The following is a 14,798-nucleotide window of genomic DNA, read 5'->3' on the forward strand; positions in this document are numbered from 1 at the left end:
GAGTACATTCCTCCAAGACAATGGAAAGAACGACCAGCATCCAAACATTAAACAGGCAAGGAGAGTTCGTGCAACCGATAGCGTATCTGACTGATATGAAGACCGATAGAGCCTTGCAAGTAAGCATCGAGCAACCGTAGTAACTCAGGGTCCTCCGAAACAACTTCTTTCATCCGGTCGGCATACCTCTCAAGCTCCGTGCATAATGAATGAAGTACCTTTTTCAAGTCACAGCCTTCAGCCTTCGCTCGAAGACAAATAGGATTTGTCTCTTCTGTGGCGAGAAAATACTCTTTATAAAAAGATAGCAAATCATTGAGACCGTCTGTATAGTCCATGAGATCCGGAGCAATTTGTATAAAGAGATCGAATCGAGCGGATGAACAGAATTCTTCTGCCAATAATAACCAAGCAAAGGCTTCCGACAATCCAGTCATGGACCGAAAATAGTGTGGGAAATTCGGTGCCTTCGAGAGGTGAGCAAAATCATGACTCTCGTTTTCCAAGGCGGTGGAACTGACGAAGTTGATTGTTCCAACTAGGATCCTATCTGCACAAAAAGGGGTATAATAGTTCCCGAATTGTGAGCACAGATCTTTGTAGTCCCGCAGAAGAGAAGTTTGCGATGTGTCACCAACGATACTCTGTCCAAATTGTTGAATTCCGCTCAGAAATTGAGCTCCGTGGTCATCGACAGCTCCCAAAAAGGCAGTGAAGATGCCGATTGCCTGTCGAGTTTCTCTCTTGTGGTACGGATAAAAATGCTGCGCGGTAGAAGCCCCAATGATAGCCAGATATCTGGCCTTTTCTTCACTAATCTCTTCATATCTAAGAAACTGGGTGAAGACGGCATTTTCGACATCTGGATCATTTTTGACGACGTTGAACTTGTGTGTAGATAAGAATGTACAGACGATGGTACGATAATCCTCTTTCGAGATTTCATCTGCACGTTGAGACATTTCCATGGTGATCAAATGAAGTTGCAGTTCCACTATGATTCTACTCGAATAGAAGTCACAGAAGTAGTAAGAGAAATTATGAAGATTGGATTGAAGGCAATTCTTAGCTTATTATAGCCTTCTAAGCTAGCAAGATGGGTACGCAATGTACTAAGGAGCTCTTGCCTCGTGCTAATCCCAAACTTTCGGAAATGTAGTTCAGTCTGTATCAAGAGAAGATCTGCAGACCCTTACCGGTTTTTCGGGAAAAAGCGGGTATAGAGACGGGGTTCTATGTAACCACAAGCCTTGTATACATTTTGTCGAGTGTCAGGCTGTCATGTTTCCGAGTTTTCAGATAAGCCATTGTGCTAATGACGTTTTTCATATGGGAGCCCCGCCTCTTGTTCTGCTATGCCCGAACCCCTTTGAAGTCCGCAATGCGCGAATTACCCAAGTGCAATAACATTCTGAATGGATACGTCAAGTCAACAAGTCCCCCGATTGATGTGACTGTTCCAGACGCGTGCAATGTTATCAAAAGGAATGGAGGCGATGAAACAGTGTGCGTTGATATTTCGTGTGTCGGGTATGGCGCAATATTGACAGGTGGTGTAAGTCTCAAGAAGTCGCCTAATCTAGCTACGTGTCTGATAAGCCTTTCGCCACCCAAGTGTAGGCCTGTGCATTTCCTTATACCCTTGTATACCCCGCGTCGTTGGAAGATTTTTGCGCCTTATATCAGTTTATTCCACTAAGCTCCGAGTCATCAGGCTAGATCAGAGATTCTAGATCTACTATTTTCCTGGTTTCTGTCGTTGATATAATAGCAACTGGAGTACCTTTCTGAAGGGTTAGCAGCCTTTCAACAGAAGAGTACTTTGCAATATGATTTATAGAGCATTATTCACCTGCATTTGTAGACGGAAACCGCTTCAGGTGATCAGGATCAGTGCCTCAATACATCCGCAGTCGCCACAGGCCGACTCGGCGCTGCCTAACCATGTCAACCAACCTCAATAGCCCTACCATATCTACTGTACTGCAGCACATTACGAATTGGTATAAATCCAACATATTGGAATTATGTTTTGTCCGAGTGCAATATGAGTGATGGCACAACAGGAGATTGAAGTTGCAGCAGGTATTTCGTTATCAGGTGGTCAATATGGTCTAAGTGGCTGCGAATGGTGTCTAGAATATACTGCTACAACTGGAATGAAATCTTGTTTCCTTAACAGAAGACAGGGCATAGGATGAACTATACAGATCTGTTCCAGTGCTAGCAACATGACCGGGTCCGTTTCTTTCTTGGTTGCTTTCAAGCCAAGGCTCAAGAAAAACAATTCGGGAATATATAGAACCGATACCTTGCCACCATACTGCTAACTGTCTCTCATTATCCTCTACTCCTGATGCACTTTTTTCACTGTCACCATCACACCTTTCGTATATGTAAAAAACGCATTCCTAATTTCCCATTGTTTCTGTGGGCTAGCAAGGTCAAACTGAGACAGGGTATCATTAGCGTGATGCCAAATCCGGGCCCCACAACGTTCCATACAACGTTCCATACCTTGAACCTTAGAAGTAGTTCTGGAATAACCTTGTACATCTCCAGGTAGGAGATGTTCCTTCCGAGGCAGACTCTTGTCCCCCCTCCAAACTACGACCAAGTTAGCCTTGTGATCAGGTTCCAGGTTGGGGTTCGAGAGAAATCCTTGCAGAACATACAGAAAATAATGTACGATCCATCAGTTTTCGTCTGTCCTCGTCTGCTGTCATCCATCTCCCGGGATTCCAGGAATCAGCATCGTCGCCATAGACCCCTTTATCTCTATGCACAACCCATGCATTGATTCCAAGCACTGTGCCAGGCGCAAAATATCGCCCACAGAGATGCACTCCTCCTTCGGGGGCAACACGTTCCAATGGAATTCCCACGGCAGGGGTTATCCTTAAAGCTTCCTTGATGCAGGCATCAAGATACGGTAACTTGTGAACGTACTCCCATAGAATAGGATGTGCTAAGTGGGCTTCCTTGAGCTCCTTCATCAATAGTTCCATTGAATCAGGGTATCTCAATAGGTGGTACATAACTGATGTCAACGTGATGGCAGTGGAATCAGAGCCAGCCTGAACATTCTGTTGACACCAGGACAGGATCCAGCTTTATTCTCGAGCATCAGTAATTCTGGGAGCATGGCGGGAAAAGATTCTCTCACATATCAGGGATATTCGGGTTGGCTTCCTTGATATCCAAGAAGCGTGCTAAGAAGTCTCGCCTCGTGGCTTTCGTCTCCGGATGGTGAAGGCGCTCCGCTTTCCGGGTTGCAATTTGGTCCAGCGCAAATTCCAATACTGGAGAGACTGTAGATGTTGAAAAGAGACCCTTCAGATAACTCATAAGGCCGTTCTTGTGCAGCAATCTGTCCAACCAGGGCACTTGGCCGACCTAAAATTCGGAAACCTCCATCAGTATTCTTCAGAGCTCCGTTGTCACAATTACGCATTGAAGACTCAGACAACCGACGATAATGACTTACAATGGCGACGTACCAAAAACGCTCTTCGATCATCTGGAGAATCCCATCCACGTCCTGCTCCCTTTCTAGAAACCCGAGACGTTGTCCGAAGGTGATCTCGAGGATGACATCGGTCGCAAACCAGTGTAGCCAAGTTCCCAAGTCAAACGGTTGTTTCTCATCCGCGAGCCTTTCCAGCTTTTCAATAAAGAGAGCTTCGGTGCTCTCTACCAGCGGCTCGTATGACTTCAAGTTCGACATTGCATATACCTGTGCGATGGGGCGTTTCATGACCTCGTGGACGGACTCGTCAGGGGTGGAAAAAATAGTAGGAACGACTTTGCCGTTGGCCATGTTTCCCATGACTGGGTAGAAATCCGATTTAGGGTATCGAGTCCGAATGTTGTACAACACAGGAACAGCAGCGGGCGATCCTACAGATACATTGTTGGGCCCAAGCCGAACCAACGGACCATGCCGCCTATGAAGGTCAATATGATGCTCATGAACAACCCCGCTGCGAACGAGGAGCACACGATGCAGGTTGGTTAGTTTAGCAAGAAATGGGCCTGGAATGACGCGAAGATCGGTGCGTAAGAGTGGGAACAGAATACAATAGTAGACAGCATATACAGCGATAGGTATGGCCAGGGCCGTGTAGAGGCCAACAGACGGCCGAGAATAGCTAGGATCAACTTGTGTCATTTTCTCGACTTCTAGCATGCTGAGATGACCGAGAAGGCTGAAAACGAGACGATGTCCCATTATCTCGTAGGCGACGGGATAGGCGCAGCCTAGCCCACTTATGTAGAATCCGTCCAGACTTTTGTACCTGGCTAGATGTAACCTTTCCTCCTTATGGGTGTTATGGCCATATCGGATTGGCGATCTGGCTGTCAAACCGTTGCCACGTCAGAGCGGGTAACCTACCAGTTAGGAAAATGATGGGCATTTGACAAGGGTGTTTGCCGTTGAACGGGCCTCGGTCTTGTCCTCAGTGGGTCTAATATTCTTTTGCGGGGTGCGGGGTTATCGTAAAACAGAAAATCGATCACTGCAAGTCGAGGTGGTCGACTAGCTTCTGATAGAGGGCGTTTCTTGACTTTTGATAATAGCATCTGGGTGTGTTTTAATGGGAGAAAAATTGAGATCAGGTTCAATAGGAAGGGGTAAATTAGGAACTATGTTTTGGGAACAGCGTCTCAGGAAGAGGCCGTGGATTTCCCATCGAATCTAGGATAAAATGTGACACCCACAAGCTAGAAATTGAGGGCTCCCCCTAGTGAGCTTCTCTTAGTATTTTGAAGAAACGATATAATGGGAAAATGGAAATAACCTAAAAGTCTGCACTCCGGTTACGCAATAAGCTGAGGCCTGGGATATCTGTCTTTTTCGGTCCTTGATTCCCTAGTTCATATTCGCAAAGGGGTTCCAGCCTTCCTCAACCATGGCCACTGTGCGCCTAGTCGCTTCATCGAGGTCTTCTTCGGGTAGTCCAAGCACTTGATTCATGGCTTGTCCCGTTGAAGCAAAATTGCTCGTGGTGTTTCTTGCCAGAAAAACCCCGCCATACAGCATCTTGGCGAATCCTGTAAAAGTTCCGCGACTGAGTTCCTCCTGACCGTCCTGGATCCTCTTCTCAACAGGCTCGAATTTGATCTCCCAGTCCGAATCCGTCGTACCCAGAACGCGGTGTAGACTGTCCAGCATGTCGCGCTGGGAAACTTGGAAACTGAAGACGGGAACTTCGCGGTTGGCGAATTCGGAAACCGACGGACTCGCCCGAGCTTCTGGTAAACTGAGAAGAGCAGCCAATGCACGTCCACATTGATCCCAAGTGCTCACGGTAATCACTCGTTGACCATCATCGAAAAATGTAACTTTCCGCTCCTTGATCGTAAAGCCAAACCACTGTTCCCCGGTGGCAAGACTCCATTCATACCAGAATCCGCAAGGCAGGGTGATCGACGATGACGTTCCGTTCTGGGCGTCTTGAATCCTCTCGAGGACTGCTTTCGTATAGGCGTCGTCGATCTGCGGCTCGTTGCTGAGAACTGCCGGATATCCATATGCATTGGGCATGATATAGCGGATTCCCGCCTTTCCAGCCGCGATCGTGATCCTTTTGTGAAGATCCGCGGGGGCTCGGACTCCAAGGGTTATGACAAGAAACTCCTGATCCCTCAGGGCGTCGATGATAGACGCTTCATCGTCATAATTGACTCGAATTCCTTGTACACCATCCGGGAGCTTTGCGTTGCTCTCTTGGCGGGTCAAGGCTGTGACTGTATGTCTCCCTGTCCCAACGAGGGCTTTTGCGAACGCCCCACCGATCCGGCCAGTCGCCTGAACTCGATCAGTAATCTATCATGCCGACCTGCGAATTTCAAGACTTACCCCGATAATAGCGATTCTTTCGACGATTTTAGTGGACATTTTTGGCTCACTCTTTAGTGGGCGCTCTTGATGGTCGTGACTTCTTCTCCCGAGACCTGTAGACAGGCATGGACGTATTTATAGACTGCAGCTTCTCCGTCGTGCCCCGTGAGCAGCAGCCGGTCCCGGACATACCGGCTTTAACTGAAGGTGGATCAACCCGCCGAACTCCGATATTTTGGGTTTGCGCTAACCTTCGCTCGTATCAGAAAAGCAGAAAAGCCCCCCCGCGCCCTCAATGTCTCCCCGTCTGTCGTCGAGATGGACTTGTACCCCATAGGGCATGTATATTTTCTTCTCCTTGGCTATGTCATGAATATTGGTCTATCAACAAGTCCCTCGTATCTGATTGCGCAATGGCCCCCATCCGGCCTTTTTAAGTCCTTAAAGCCGAGCTTATGTAAACGGACCAGACTGAGGAGGTTGCACAAGGTCGAAGGAATTAACATAGACTTTCCATACATTGTAAGCCCGAGGATGAAGAGAATCACCTGATCCAAGAACACTTGGGTCTGGAGGAGAGTGGGTCAAGGCACTGAACCGTTGAGGCCACATGGGATATGTGCAGTCTTTGTGAGTATACACAGCAAGGTCACGGAGCTGATACTAGCAAACACCGACAACGGGTGGCTCGGTGGCTTCAACATTACGAATTGGATGCCTGGGCCGAAATCGAAAAATCCACGATCTAATAATGGGACTCAGAGTATCTCCAATATCGCTTTGAGAAACCTAGCTGCATGACATGGTATCAATACTTGAAGTCATGGCCCCACCGTCCGCATAGTCTTATAAAGCCATGGCATCGTCCGGGCGAACGGAGTGCACGCTGCTTGGGATGGGCTCCATTGGGAAGGTATCCAAGGAACTACAGTTGGGAGCCGGGGTTGGGGTCTGACCCAGGCCATCGGGGACGGTATCACCTCCCAAATCTAGGAAGTCAAGGTTGACATGGCTTTGATCGGACTGTTGGAGTGATCTGTGAGGCCGAGGGCTTGGTTCCCATGTTATTTGATGGATAGCTTGTGATCCGAGATGCAACCCAAAGAAAACAGCTTTTTTGGATATTTGATCAGCAGCTTCCTCGGTCATCACAGTCTGGATGGCCTTGCCTGAAACTACCGAGCCCGACCGATACAGCCCCATATGAGAGGTTGGTGAGTTCGAGAAATGGGCGGCGAACGGTCCCTTGGCCGGATACGCAGTGGTCACCCAAGGTGCTTCGGCCGGGATATCGCGGACAAGAGCAGGGAGGTCATTGCCATATGGCATTCGACCGACCGAGAGATAATGGTCAACCGAGGTGGAAATGAACAAGTAGGCCCGCGGGTACTTTATGAAGGCATCCAGCCAGCTCTTCGCGCGACTCGAAATCACGACCTTAGATTGATGGATATGGGGTAGAGACAGAGCAAGGTCTCCGTCACCGGTCGATACTCGATTTCCAGTACCAAGCGGGGACCTTGACCCCGAGAGAAAGAGGTTTTGCGTGATCCAGTACGCCAGCTGCAATAGGTAATTCGTCCCAGCGGCGACGAAGTCTGTCACATCAAAGAGAGTCTCAGAGTGGCGAATGATCCCGCTCAGACAATTCAATCGCTTCTCTCTTTGAGCAATGTCCTCCCTTGTTGAAGAAAGCTTCAAGTCGATGGCTGCTAGAATCAAAGGCATCCCAGTATACGCGAGGCTGTAGTCAAAACCCGTCAACTTTCATGCTTTCGATCATGGATCACTAGAAGGGGACTCTTACACACTGAGAGGTAGGCTCTCTCCGTGGCCATTTAAACTGAAGTATTCGATGATCTCAGTTAATCCATCCACGCCAGCTTTGAGATCCCTGCCCGTGCCTATAATGGCCGTCTGGTACATCTCAGGGGAAAGTGAAGGATATTCTTCGATAGCAAGGGCACAGTAATGTGCCAGGTCGATCTGGGCGCAACTACAATGAATGTATGATTAGTTGCTTTGAGGGGCATCCTTTTAGGCTAAAGGGAATGAGAGCCCTTACCGGTAATACATCAATGTCAAGCTCCGCAGGACTGCGGTCGGGTCATACACTTGTTGTTTCGTAGGTCTCGGCGGGGGTTTGGCGCTTTCGGCGCTTTCATACCACACGAGCAAGGACTGCTTGATCTTTTCGACCGTCCCCATGAGAGCGGAAAATTCTTCGGCCGTGTAGGACACAGCAGGGGATACACGGGGTGCAAAGATCAAAGATGCGAGATCGGTGAGGAGGACAGCCAGGTGACAAAGCTCCAGAAGGGAAGAGAGAATGGCCTGCTTGGTCTGGCGATCGTAGGCTCGCGAATCATGCATTTCATGTTCAAAGTCTTCCTCGGTTAGGCAGTCGCGGCACGCGTGGAGGTTGATCGATGTGACTTGAGGGCGACGACGAAGACCAATGCAAATACTCCTATCACGGAGCAAGATGGACCACCAAATTCGTCTTTTCATTGATTCGATGACATTCTCTGCCACTGCCGAGGACTGGCCCTCCATGATCATTGCATTCTCGATTGCACGGGTAAGCCAAAAACTTTGAGCCTGCGGGGTTGCCCCTGATAAGTAATGTGTAAGAAGAACAGCCCCCTGTGCTTTGGCGGATGGTTTCGTTTCGACGTTGAAATCGAACAAAAGCTTCAATCTGTCAGAGATCCTGAGTTGGTCAACGGCGTCATGGCGCTCACCCTCGACTTATCGAACAACTGTTTCCGTGCATCGCGCTTATCATAATACCCGCATTTCTGGATAGTATCCAGCGAGACAAACTATCTTTCGTCAGCTTTGCTGCAGAGCAAACGCTCCGGCAAATCTCCTACCTGACAGGCAGCAAACAGAATTGACTGGAAAACGAACAGAGAGAGCTTATCGGGCACGTTCCCCTCGAATACATGCCAGATATGAACCTCATCCACGACGGGTAGAAGGGGGTGGACTTTCTTGAAATAGAGATCCAGGAACTCTGCTGTCGATTCTCGGTCAGGGAAACTGAGCGAGCCTTTGGACCACAAGAACGTCACGTCTTCTGGCGGGATTTCCTTCAAGCCCTGGGAGCACAGGAACGAGTGATCGTCGATCGTGGCGATGGCGAGCTCCGCAGAAACAGGGGGGATTTAACGGGGTTCTGGCCGGTCGGGGAGTCGATATTTGGCCTGAGGAGTTGGATGCTTTGGCTTGTGGTTGGAGGGGTTGCACATGAGAGTGATCCTTGCCACTGCAGGATGTCAGGAGTGGGATGCTTGAGGAGAGAGAGAGAAAACTTACGGTCGCGGCAGCTTTTCTCGAAGGGCACAGTCTGTGCGACCGTCTTGTCTGCAGCGCGTACATGGACGCCCCAGGATCGAGGCGTCGCATCGCACTTTGCGATATTGACACCAGGCACAGGCGGTCGGCGCCCTTCGCGTTCGTCGCAACATGGAGGACCCTTAAGTTATTGTTTCTCAGGTTTTTTAATCGCGCAGCCACATTAGAAACTATTGAGTATCGAGAGACTCCAGGGCTGAGGAGATGAAAGAGGAACAAAAATCCAACACAAAGTTCAGGTGGACCGGCCAACCACTTGATTGTCGACTACCTCCTGAGGCTTTCTCCTCCTTTGGCACTTCCCCTGTGGGACGAATTATCCGGAATTATTCAAAGTTTGCGAGGGAAGTTGCGCCGATCTCTACATAAATGCCTGGAACCAAGGTGTGGTCGCCTTTCCCGGCAACTTTCAAGACCCGTTCTTTTGCTCTACATGTCACATCGACCAATCGACCAACGTGAAGCATGGGCTCCTAGACTCTAGAAGGTTCTGTGGCATGACCCGCGCTTTTAAAAAGTAGACGGCACGAACGCCTTGCAGCTTCATCCCCATGTGCTCCTCAGACTTCTCCAGGGTCCCCCGACTTCCCCAGCTTCCCCGCACCTCAGCTATCGGGGTGGGGCTGCACGCCGCGGAACTCGGCAACCAGGCCCATCGGAAGGATGTGAGATGCTAAAAGATGATTCGAGCGACACCTTCGCCCTGATCATGGCATCTTCTGCAGTAGAATGCGGCTGTATGCCCTGTCTCACTCCCACTCCTGGGGAAGTTGCACAACATAACGCCCCGGCTGACATCTGAATCATCGTCGAGGACGGGGGCACAGGTATATAAACCTCCCTGGAATAGCTAACAGGCCCCGAGTTCAGCTGATCGAGAAGCCCCTCTGACGACCGGTTGAGATGCATCAACGCAATTCAGAAAATACCGTCGGCCCGGCCATATTAAAGATTCAGGCCTAGCATCCAGGCACGGACACTTCCTGGAAAAAGTCGCAACTAAAAGGATTCAAAGCCACTACGTTCTTATATTTTTTTTTCTATCCTTGAGCGATGCTACGATCCTATCGGAAGCCGATCTGGCCAAAATCTTGTAAACAGCGTCGCCGTGGCTGTTACTAGTTTTGGTTATTGGTAGAGAACACAGATACGGATATATAACTCACTCCCACACTTTTAGTAAATACTAGCTTCCTGCACATATACGGAATGCTATGTACTAAGCTTGCTACAGATATGGATCTGCCATTATTAGTCGGGAAAAAGCGGCTCGTCGCCTTCAGATCCTCCCCGGGGATACTGCCGCAGGTTTGCCATGGTGGGCAATAGCAGCTTAGACACGAGATTCCATGAAAAGAACGGGAGTGCCGCTTTGGCCCGTGCGATCCCACGCCATCCCGCGCAAGATAAAGCATTGTCAAGCATTCTCCGGTTGGAATGTAACGGTCGGAATTGCAGACTCGAACCCCCTTCTTAAAGAGGACAAGATGGGCCTCGCGTACGGGAAACCCACGTTTGTGTGATGATTTGGTTTGGGCTGTTTTCCACCTTGGCTTCGGCCCTCCAGACTCTACCCCCCGTGCAGTTCCAGCCGTCGGGGAATGCTGGATTTTCTCTCGCAAATGTAGAGAGAACCATCTATCTGCCGCGAGACTTGGCCTCGTGGGTGGATCAAGATGGCCTCACGCTGATCCCCCCGTCGGCATCTGAATTCGCACACACCTTCCGCCGCGACTTGCAGGAGTTGACCAACTCATCATGGGCGTTGAAGATTGTCAAGCACCTGCCGGCGCACGCGTCGGGGATCTACCTGAGCAGATCACAATCGCAGGATCACTGCTACGAGAATGGCGACCCCACCGAGGAAGGATACGACATGCTTTTTGAGCGCGATCGTGTGCTCATCAACGGATCGGGCGCGCGAGGGATGTGGTGGGGGACGCGGACGCTGCTTCAACAACTCATCCTCAACCCCGACTCGATCCTACTCGGCCAGATTCACGACGCCCCTGCCTACCCAGTCCGAGGCTTCATGCTTGACGCGGGTCGGAAATGGTACTCCCTGGACTACCTGAAGGATCTCTGCACCTACGCCTCGTTCTTCAAGCTCTCGGAATTCCACTACCATGCCAGTGACAACTATCCTCTTAGTCGCGGGCCGAATGTCTCGTGGAATCACGTATATTCCCAATTCTCCCTACGGCCGGAGGACCCAGAGCTTCTGCCCCTCGTGCAAAGGGCCAATGAGACGCTCTCGCGCGCTGAATTTGACGAGTTCCAACAACACTGCGTCCAGCGAGGGGTGACAGTGATCCCGGAGATTGAAAGCCCGGGGCACTGCCTCTCGGTCACGAAATGGAAGCCAGCGCTTGCGCTGGCCTCGCGGGATCTTCTCAATCTTACGCACCCCGAAACGATCCCCTTGGTGAAATCCATCTGGTCGGAATTCCTCCCTTGGTTTCATACCAGAGAAGTCCATATCGGCGCAGATGAGTACGATTCGACGTTGGCGGATGATTATATCGACTTTGTCAATGAAATGTCGGCTTTTATCTTGGAGGCTTCAGGTAAGAAAATTCGCATCTGGGGCACCTACGAGCCTTCCGCTTCCCGCTCGATCGACACAAATATCACAATACAGCATTGGCAATATGGCCAGTCCGACCCAGTGGCCTTGGGCCGCGGCGGATACCAGATCATCAACTCCGAGGATTGGTGGGCCTATCTCTCACTCAAGAATGACCATGTCCCAATATCGCCTGCTCCGTATCCGCAGTTCTTCAACAACACTCGGGTCGTGAATTTTGGAGACATTCAGGGCTGGCAATGGACACCCGGTCTATTCAATCCGGTCAACACAACCGAGCAACCTCTCCGGTCCGCTGTTCGCGGTGCTATCATGGCCGCGTGGAACGACAATGGTCCGGATGCAACCACTCAGCTGGAAGCATATTATGCCATTAGGAATGGCCTGCCCGTCGTTGCATCTCGTGCATGGTCGGGCACTACTGGACCCCGTTTAGATCAATCTTGCTTGGATCAGTCAATCGTTCAGCTTGCGGCGAATGTGCTGGGACAGAATTTGGATCGCCGTTTGTCGAAACAGTCCTTGAGCGGCGACGAGCCACTTTTCACGTGGGCTAAGCCTAACAATCGGCCCGCCCAGCGCACTTATCAGCTTGGAGCCGGAAGTAAAGGCATGAATTACACTCCGCAGCTTGATATAACCGGCCCATTCTCGTTGGAGTCCGAGGATGCTATTCTGTCTTTATCTTCGGACGGGCAATTGATCTTCTCAGCAGACGGCTGGGATTATCCTTTGCGGTCTGTTGCTGAGACCGCTGGGTTTGACGCGGCGGCCCCAGGGCGCATTTGGGCCAATTCAACCAGTTCGACCCACAAAGTGGTCCCCATCCCTACAAATGTCAAATCACTATCACGACAGATGCGACTGAAGGAAGTCGGGTTTGGGTTGACGGTGAGTTTGCCGGGCGATTTGAAGTCTTCGTGTATGGCGGTAAGAACCAAGCCTTTTCATGGAGCCAAATGGCATTTGTTGCTCCTTTACAGGCCGTGCACGGCGACGGGTTGCAAAGGATCGTTCTACATGCAGCAGACAACCAGACTCGACGTTCGGGGTGCAATTTCTAATAACTCTAGCATAGCTTGTAAATAGCAGGGTCTTACTAATTCAACTGGACGTTGCAGGTGCCCAGGTGATCTTCCTATTCTCTTCCTGCATGATTCCGCAGTACCGCAATGCATTGTCAGCGCATGTGTCTCCAAGTCTGTTGCAACGGACAGTAAAATATGACTGAGCTGCCTTGTATATATAAAGTTAGCTTCACTGAAATCCAATTTTGGTGAAACTGCGACTGTCGCATGGTGTGATTCCCGAGTCAAACAGAGCGAGCCCACTGTGTTAATCTACTTCCTTCCTTGCCAAGGGCACGGGGTGCATTTTGTGGAATATGTTTCCTGGGTCATATTTGGCTTTCACCTCCTGGAGTCGCGACATGTTCTCCCCGTAGATATTCGGGACCGCCGAGTCGCCAGCTAGTACAGGAAACAGATCATTGTCAGAAAGGCTTCGAGCAATAATGTAAGGGCGGAAAAGTGCGGGAGTACTTACGCTCGGCATAATTGATGTATTGGGGGACATGGCTACTAGCATGAAGTGTTTGGGCGTGTGCATCCAGCTGAGCTTTCCATTTTGATTGCATCTGCCGCGCCCAGCTTCGGTGCTCCAGATCCTTCGACGGATCAGTCCAACGAAGATAGATAATCCCATTCTGGGTGAAATTCCTGCTCGCCATGGCGGTCCCCGACAGAGGGACTTCGCAGACCTTGCGCATGTCAAAGAACTCGAGGATCATGGCGGACTGAGCCAAGTCTTCATCGTTCTGTATCTTTGCCATAAAGTCGGTGAAGACGGTGCGTACAAAGGACAGATCAATCGGTGGCTCATAAAAGATTCCTTTGAACGATTTGCGTGCCCCGTAGGTAGCTTGGGGGTTTTGCAGGGTATTCACCACGGCGTATGGCGTCATGTCCAGCGTGTTGAGGACAGGCTCCAGGTCCAGCAGATGGGAAAATCGCTGGAGTCCCTCTTCACGACTGCCATTGTAGAAGCAGATGACCACCACCATCGGGCCAGATCCATCGGGAGCCAGGGCCAGGACGCACATCGCCCCTGACCGGGGATCCGGGGTCGCCAAAGTGGCATTGAGCTGTTCGACAACGCGCTCCAGCTGGCCTGCCGTGAAGCCAAGCACGCCGCAAAATACCAAGTCTGGCTGGTCATACGCCTGGTACGTGAAGTCCACCACGACACCGAAGTTGTAGCCCGCGCCTCGCAGCCCCCAGAACAGATCGGGGTTCTCCGTTGCAGAGGCCGTCACCAGGCGTCCATCGGCCAGGACGACCCGTGCTGAGAGGAGATTGTCGATTGTGAGTCCGTATAGCCCGCTCAACCAACCGTACCCTCCTCCCAAGGTGAGACCCCCGACGCCGGTATGGTTCACCGTTCCCCCCACGGTCGCCAGGCCATGCACAGCCCCCGCCTCGTCGACTTCCTTCCACGTTGCGCCTCCTTGCGCGGTGATGGTCTTCTGCGCAGGGTCCACAGTGACGTGCTTCATGCGGGACAGATCAATCACCAAGCCCCCGTCGCTCGAGCTGGTCCCCGCAGTGGAATGTCCGCCGCCCTTGACGGCGACATCAACTCGTTCGCGTTGCGCCCATAACAGCGCAGCAGCAATATCAGCAGGATCAATTGGCTGGACGACGACACCCTAGTGAGAATCCATATTAGTCTACATTGCTCCGGGAGGAGAGGCCAATTCTCTCGTCCTACCGCGGGTCTCGCGCCTGTGTCAGACCATCGGATGAGACTTGCGTCGTAACCCTCAGACCCCGGAACAAGGACAGTCGCGGAGGTCAGTTGGCTACGAAGCGCCTCGATTTGGGATGAAGAGAGTTCTGTGACCTGCATTTTTTTTCCCCAATTCAAAGGGCAAACGAAGACGGGCCTCTACATTCCTACTGTGAGCGGGGGAGACTGCATCCCCCCTCTTTTTAGTTCCACAAGGCC

The 14,798-nt window shown here is 50.9% G+C and overlaps 6 protein-coding genes across 6 annotated transcripts; 1 reads left to right on the forward strand and 5 right to left on the reverse strand.

The window, feature by feature from the left end:
* Positions 1 to 47: 47 nt before the first annotated feature.
* Positions 48 to 968, reverse strand: N7468_000789 (uncharacterized protein; the record flags this gene model as incomplete). Its single annotated transcript, XM_058470086.1, has 1 exon — positions 48 to 968. The coding sequence occupies one exon, from the start codon at positions 966 to 968 to the stop codon at positions 48 to 50; it is 921 nt and encodes a 306-aa protein (XP_058333227.1).
* A 1,379-nt stretch (positions 969 to 2,347) lies between these two features.
* N7468_000790 (cytochrome P450) lies at positions 2,348 to 4,418 on the reverse strand (the record flags this gene model as incomplete). Its single annotated transcript, XM_058470087.1, has 6 exons — positions 2,348 to 2,449; positions 2,518 to 2,607; positions 2,676 to 3,111; positions 3,167 to 3,396; positions 3,488 to 4,260; positions 4,397 to 4,418. 6 exons carry the CDS (start codon positions 4,416 to 4,418, stop codon positions 2,348 to 2,350), a joined length of 1,653 nt encoding a protein of 550 aa, XP_058333228.1.
* A 455-nt stretch (positions 4,419 to 4,873) lies between these two features.
* On the reverse strand, positions 4,874 to 5,902 carry N7468_000791 (uncharacterized protein; the record flags this gene model as incomplete). The annotated part of the gene is made up of 2 exons (XM_058470088.1): positions 4,874 to 5,812; positions 5,864 to 5,902. The coding sequence occupies 2 exons, from the start codon at positions 5,900 to 5,902 to the stop codon at positions 4,874 to 4,876; spliced, it is 978 nt and encodes a 325-aa protein (XP_058333229.1).
* Positions 5,903 to 6,691: 789 nt separating this feature from the next.
* N7468_000792 (fungal specific transcription factor domain-containing protein) lies at positions 6,692 to 9,256 on the reverse strand (the record flags this gene model as incomplete). Its single annotated transcript, XM_058470089.1, has 6 exons — positions 6,692 to 7,589; positions 7,653 to 7,841; positions 7,911 to 8,539; positions 8,590 to 8,670; positions 8,722 to 8,994; positions 9,167 to 9,256. The coding sequence occupies 6 exons, from the start codon at positions 9,254 to 9,256 to the stop codon at positions 6,692 to 6,694; spliced, it is 2,160 nt and encodes a 719-aa protein (XP_058333230.1).
* Positions 9,257 to 10,727: 1,471 nt separating this feature from the next.
* N7468_000793 (beta-N-acetylhexosaminidase) lies at positions 10,728 to 12,856 on the forward strand (the record flags this gene model as incomplete). Its single annotated transcript, XM_058470090.1, has 2 exons — positions 10,728 to 12,722; positions 12,776 to 12,856. 2 exons carry the CDS (start codon positions 10,728 to 10,730, stop codon positions 12,854 to 12,856), a joined length of 2,076 nt encoding a protein of 691 aa, XP_058333231.1.
* A 271-nt stretch (positions 12,857 to 13,127) lies between these two features.
* N7468_000794 (FAD-binding oxidoreductase) lies at positions 13,128 to 14,699 on the reverse strand (the record flags this gene model as incomplete). The annotated part of the gene is made up of 3 exons (XM_058470091.1): positions 13,128 to 13,261; positions 13,338 to 14,499; positions 14,562 to 14,699. The coding sequence occupies 3 exons, from the start codon at positions 14,697 to 14,699 to the stop codon at positions 13,128 to 13,130; spliced, it is 1,434 nt and encodes a 477-aa protein (XP_058333232.1).
* Positions 14,700 to 14,798: the final 99 nt, after the last annotated feature.

This window comes from Penicillium chermesinum, assembly GCF_028974085.1.
Source record: "Penicillium chermesinum strain IBT 19713 chromosome Unknown utg000002l:1.0-5270490.0:1.0-5274688.0, whole genome shotgun sequence".
NCBI lineage: Eukaryota > Fungi > Ascomycota > Eurotiomycetes > Eurotiales > Aspergillaceae > Penicillium > Penicillium chermesinum.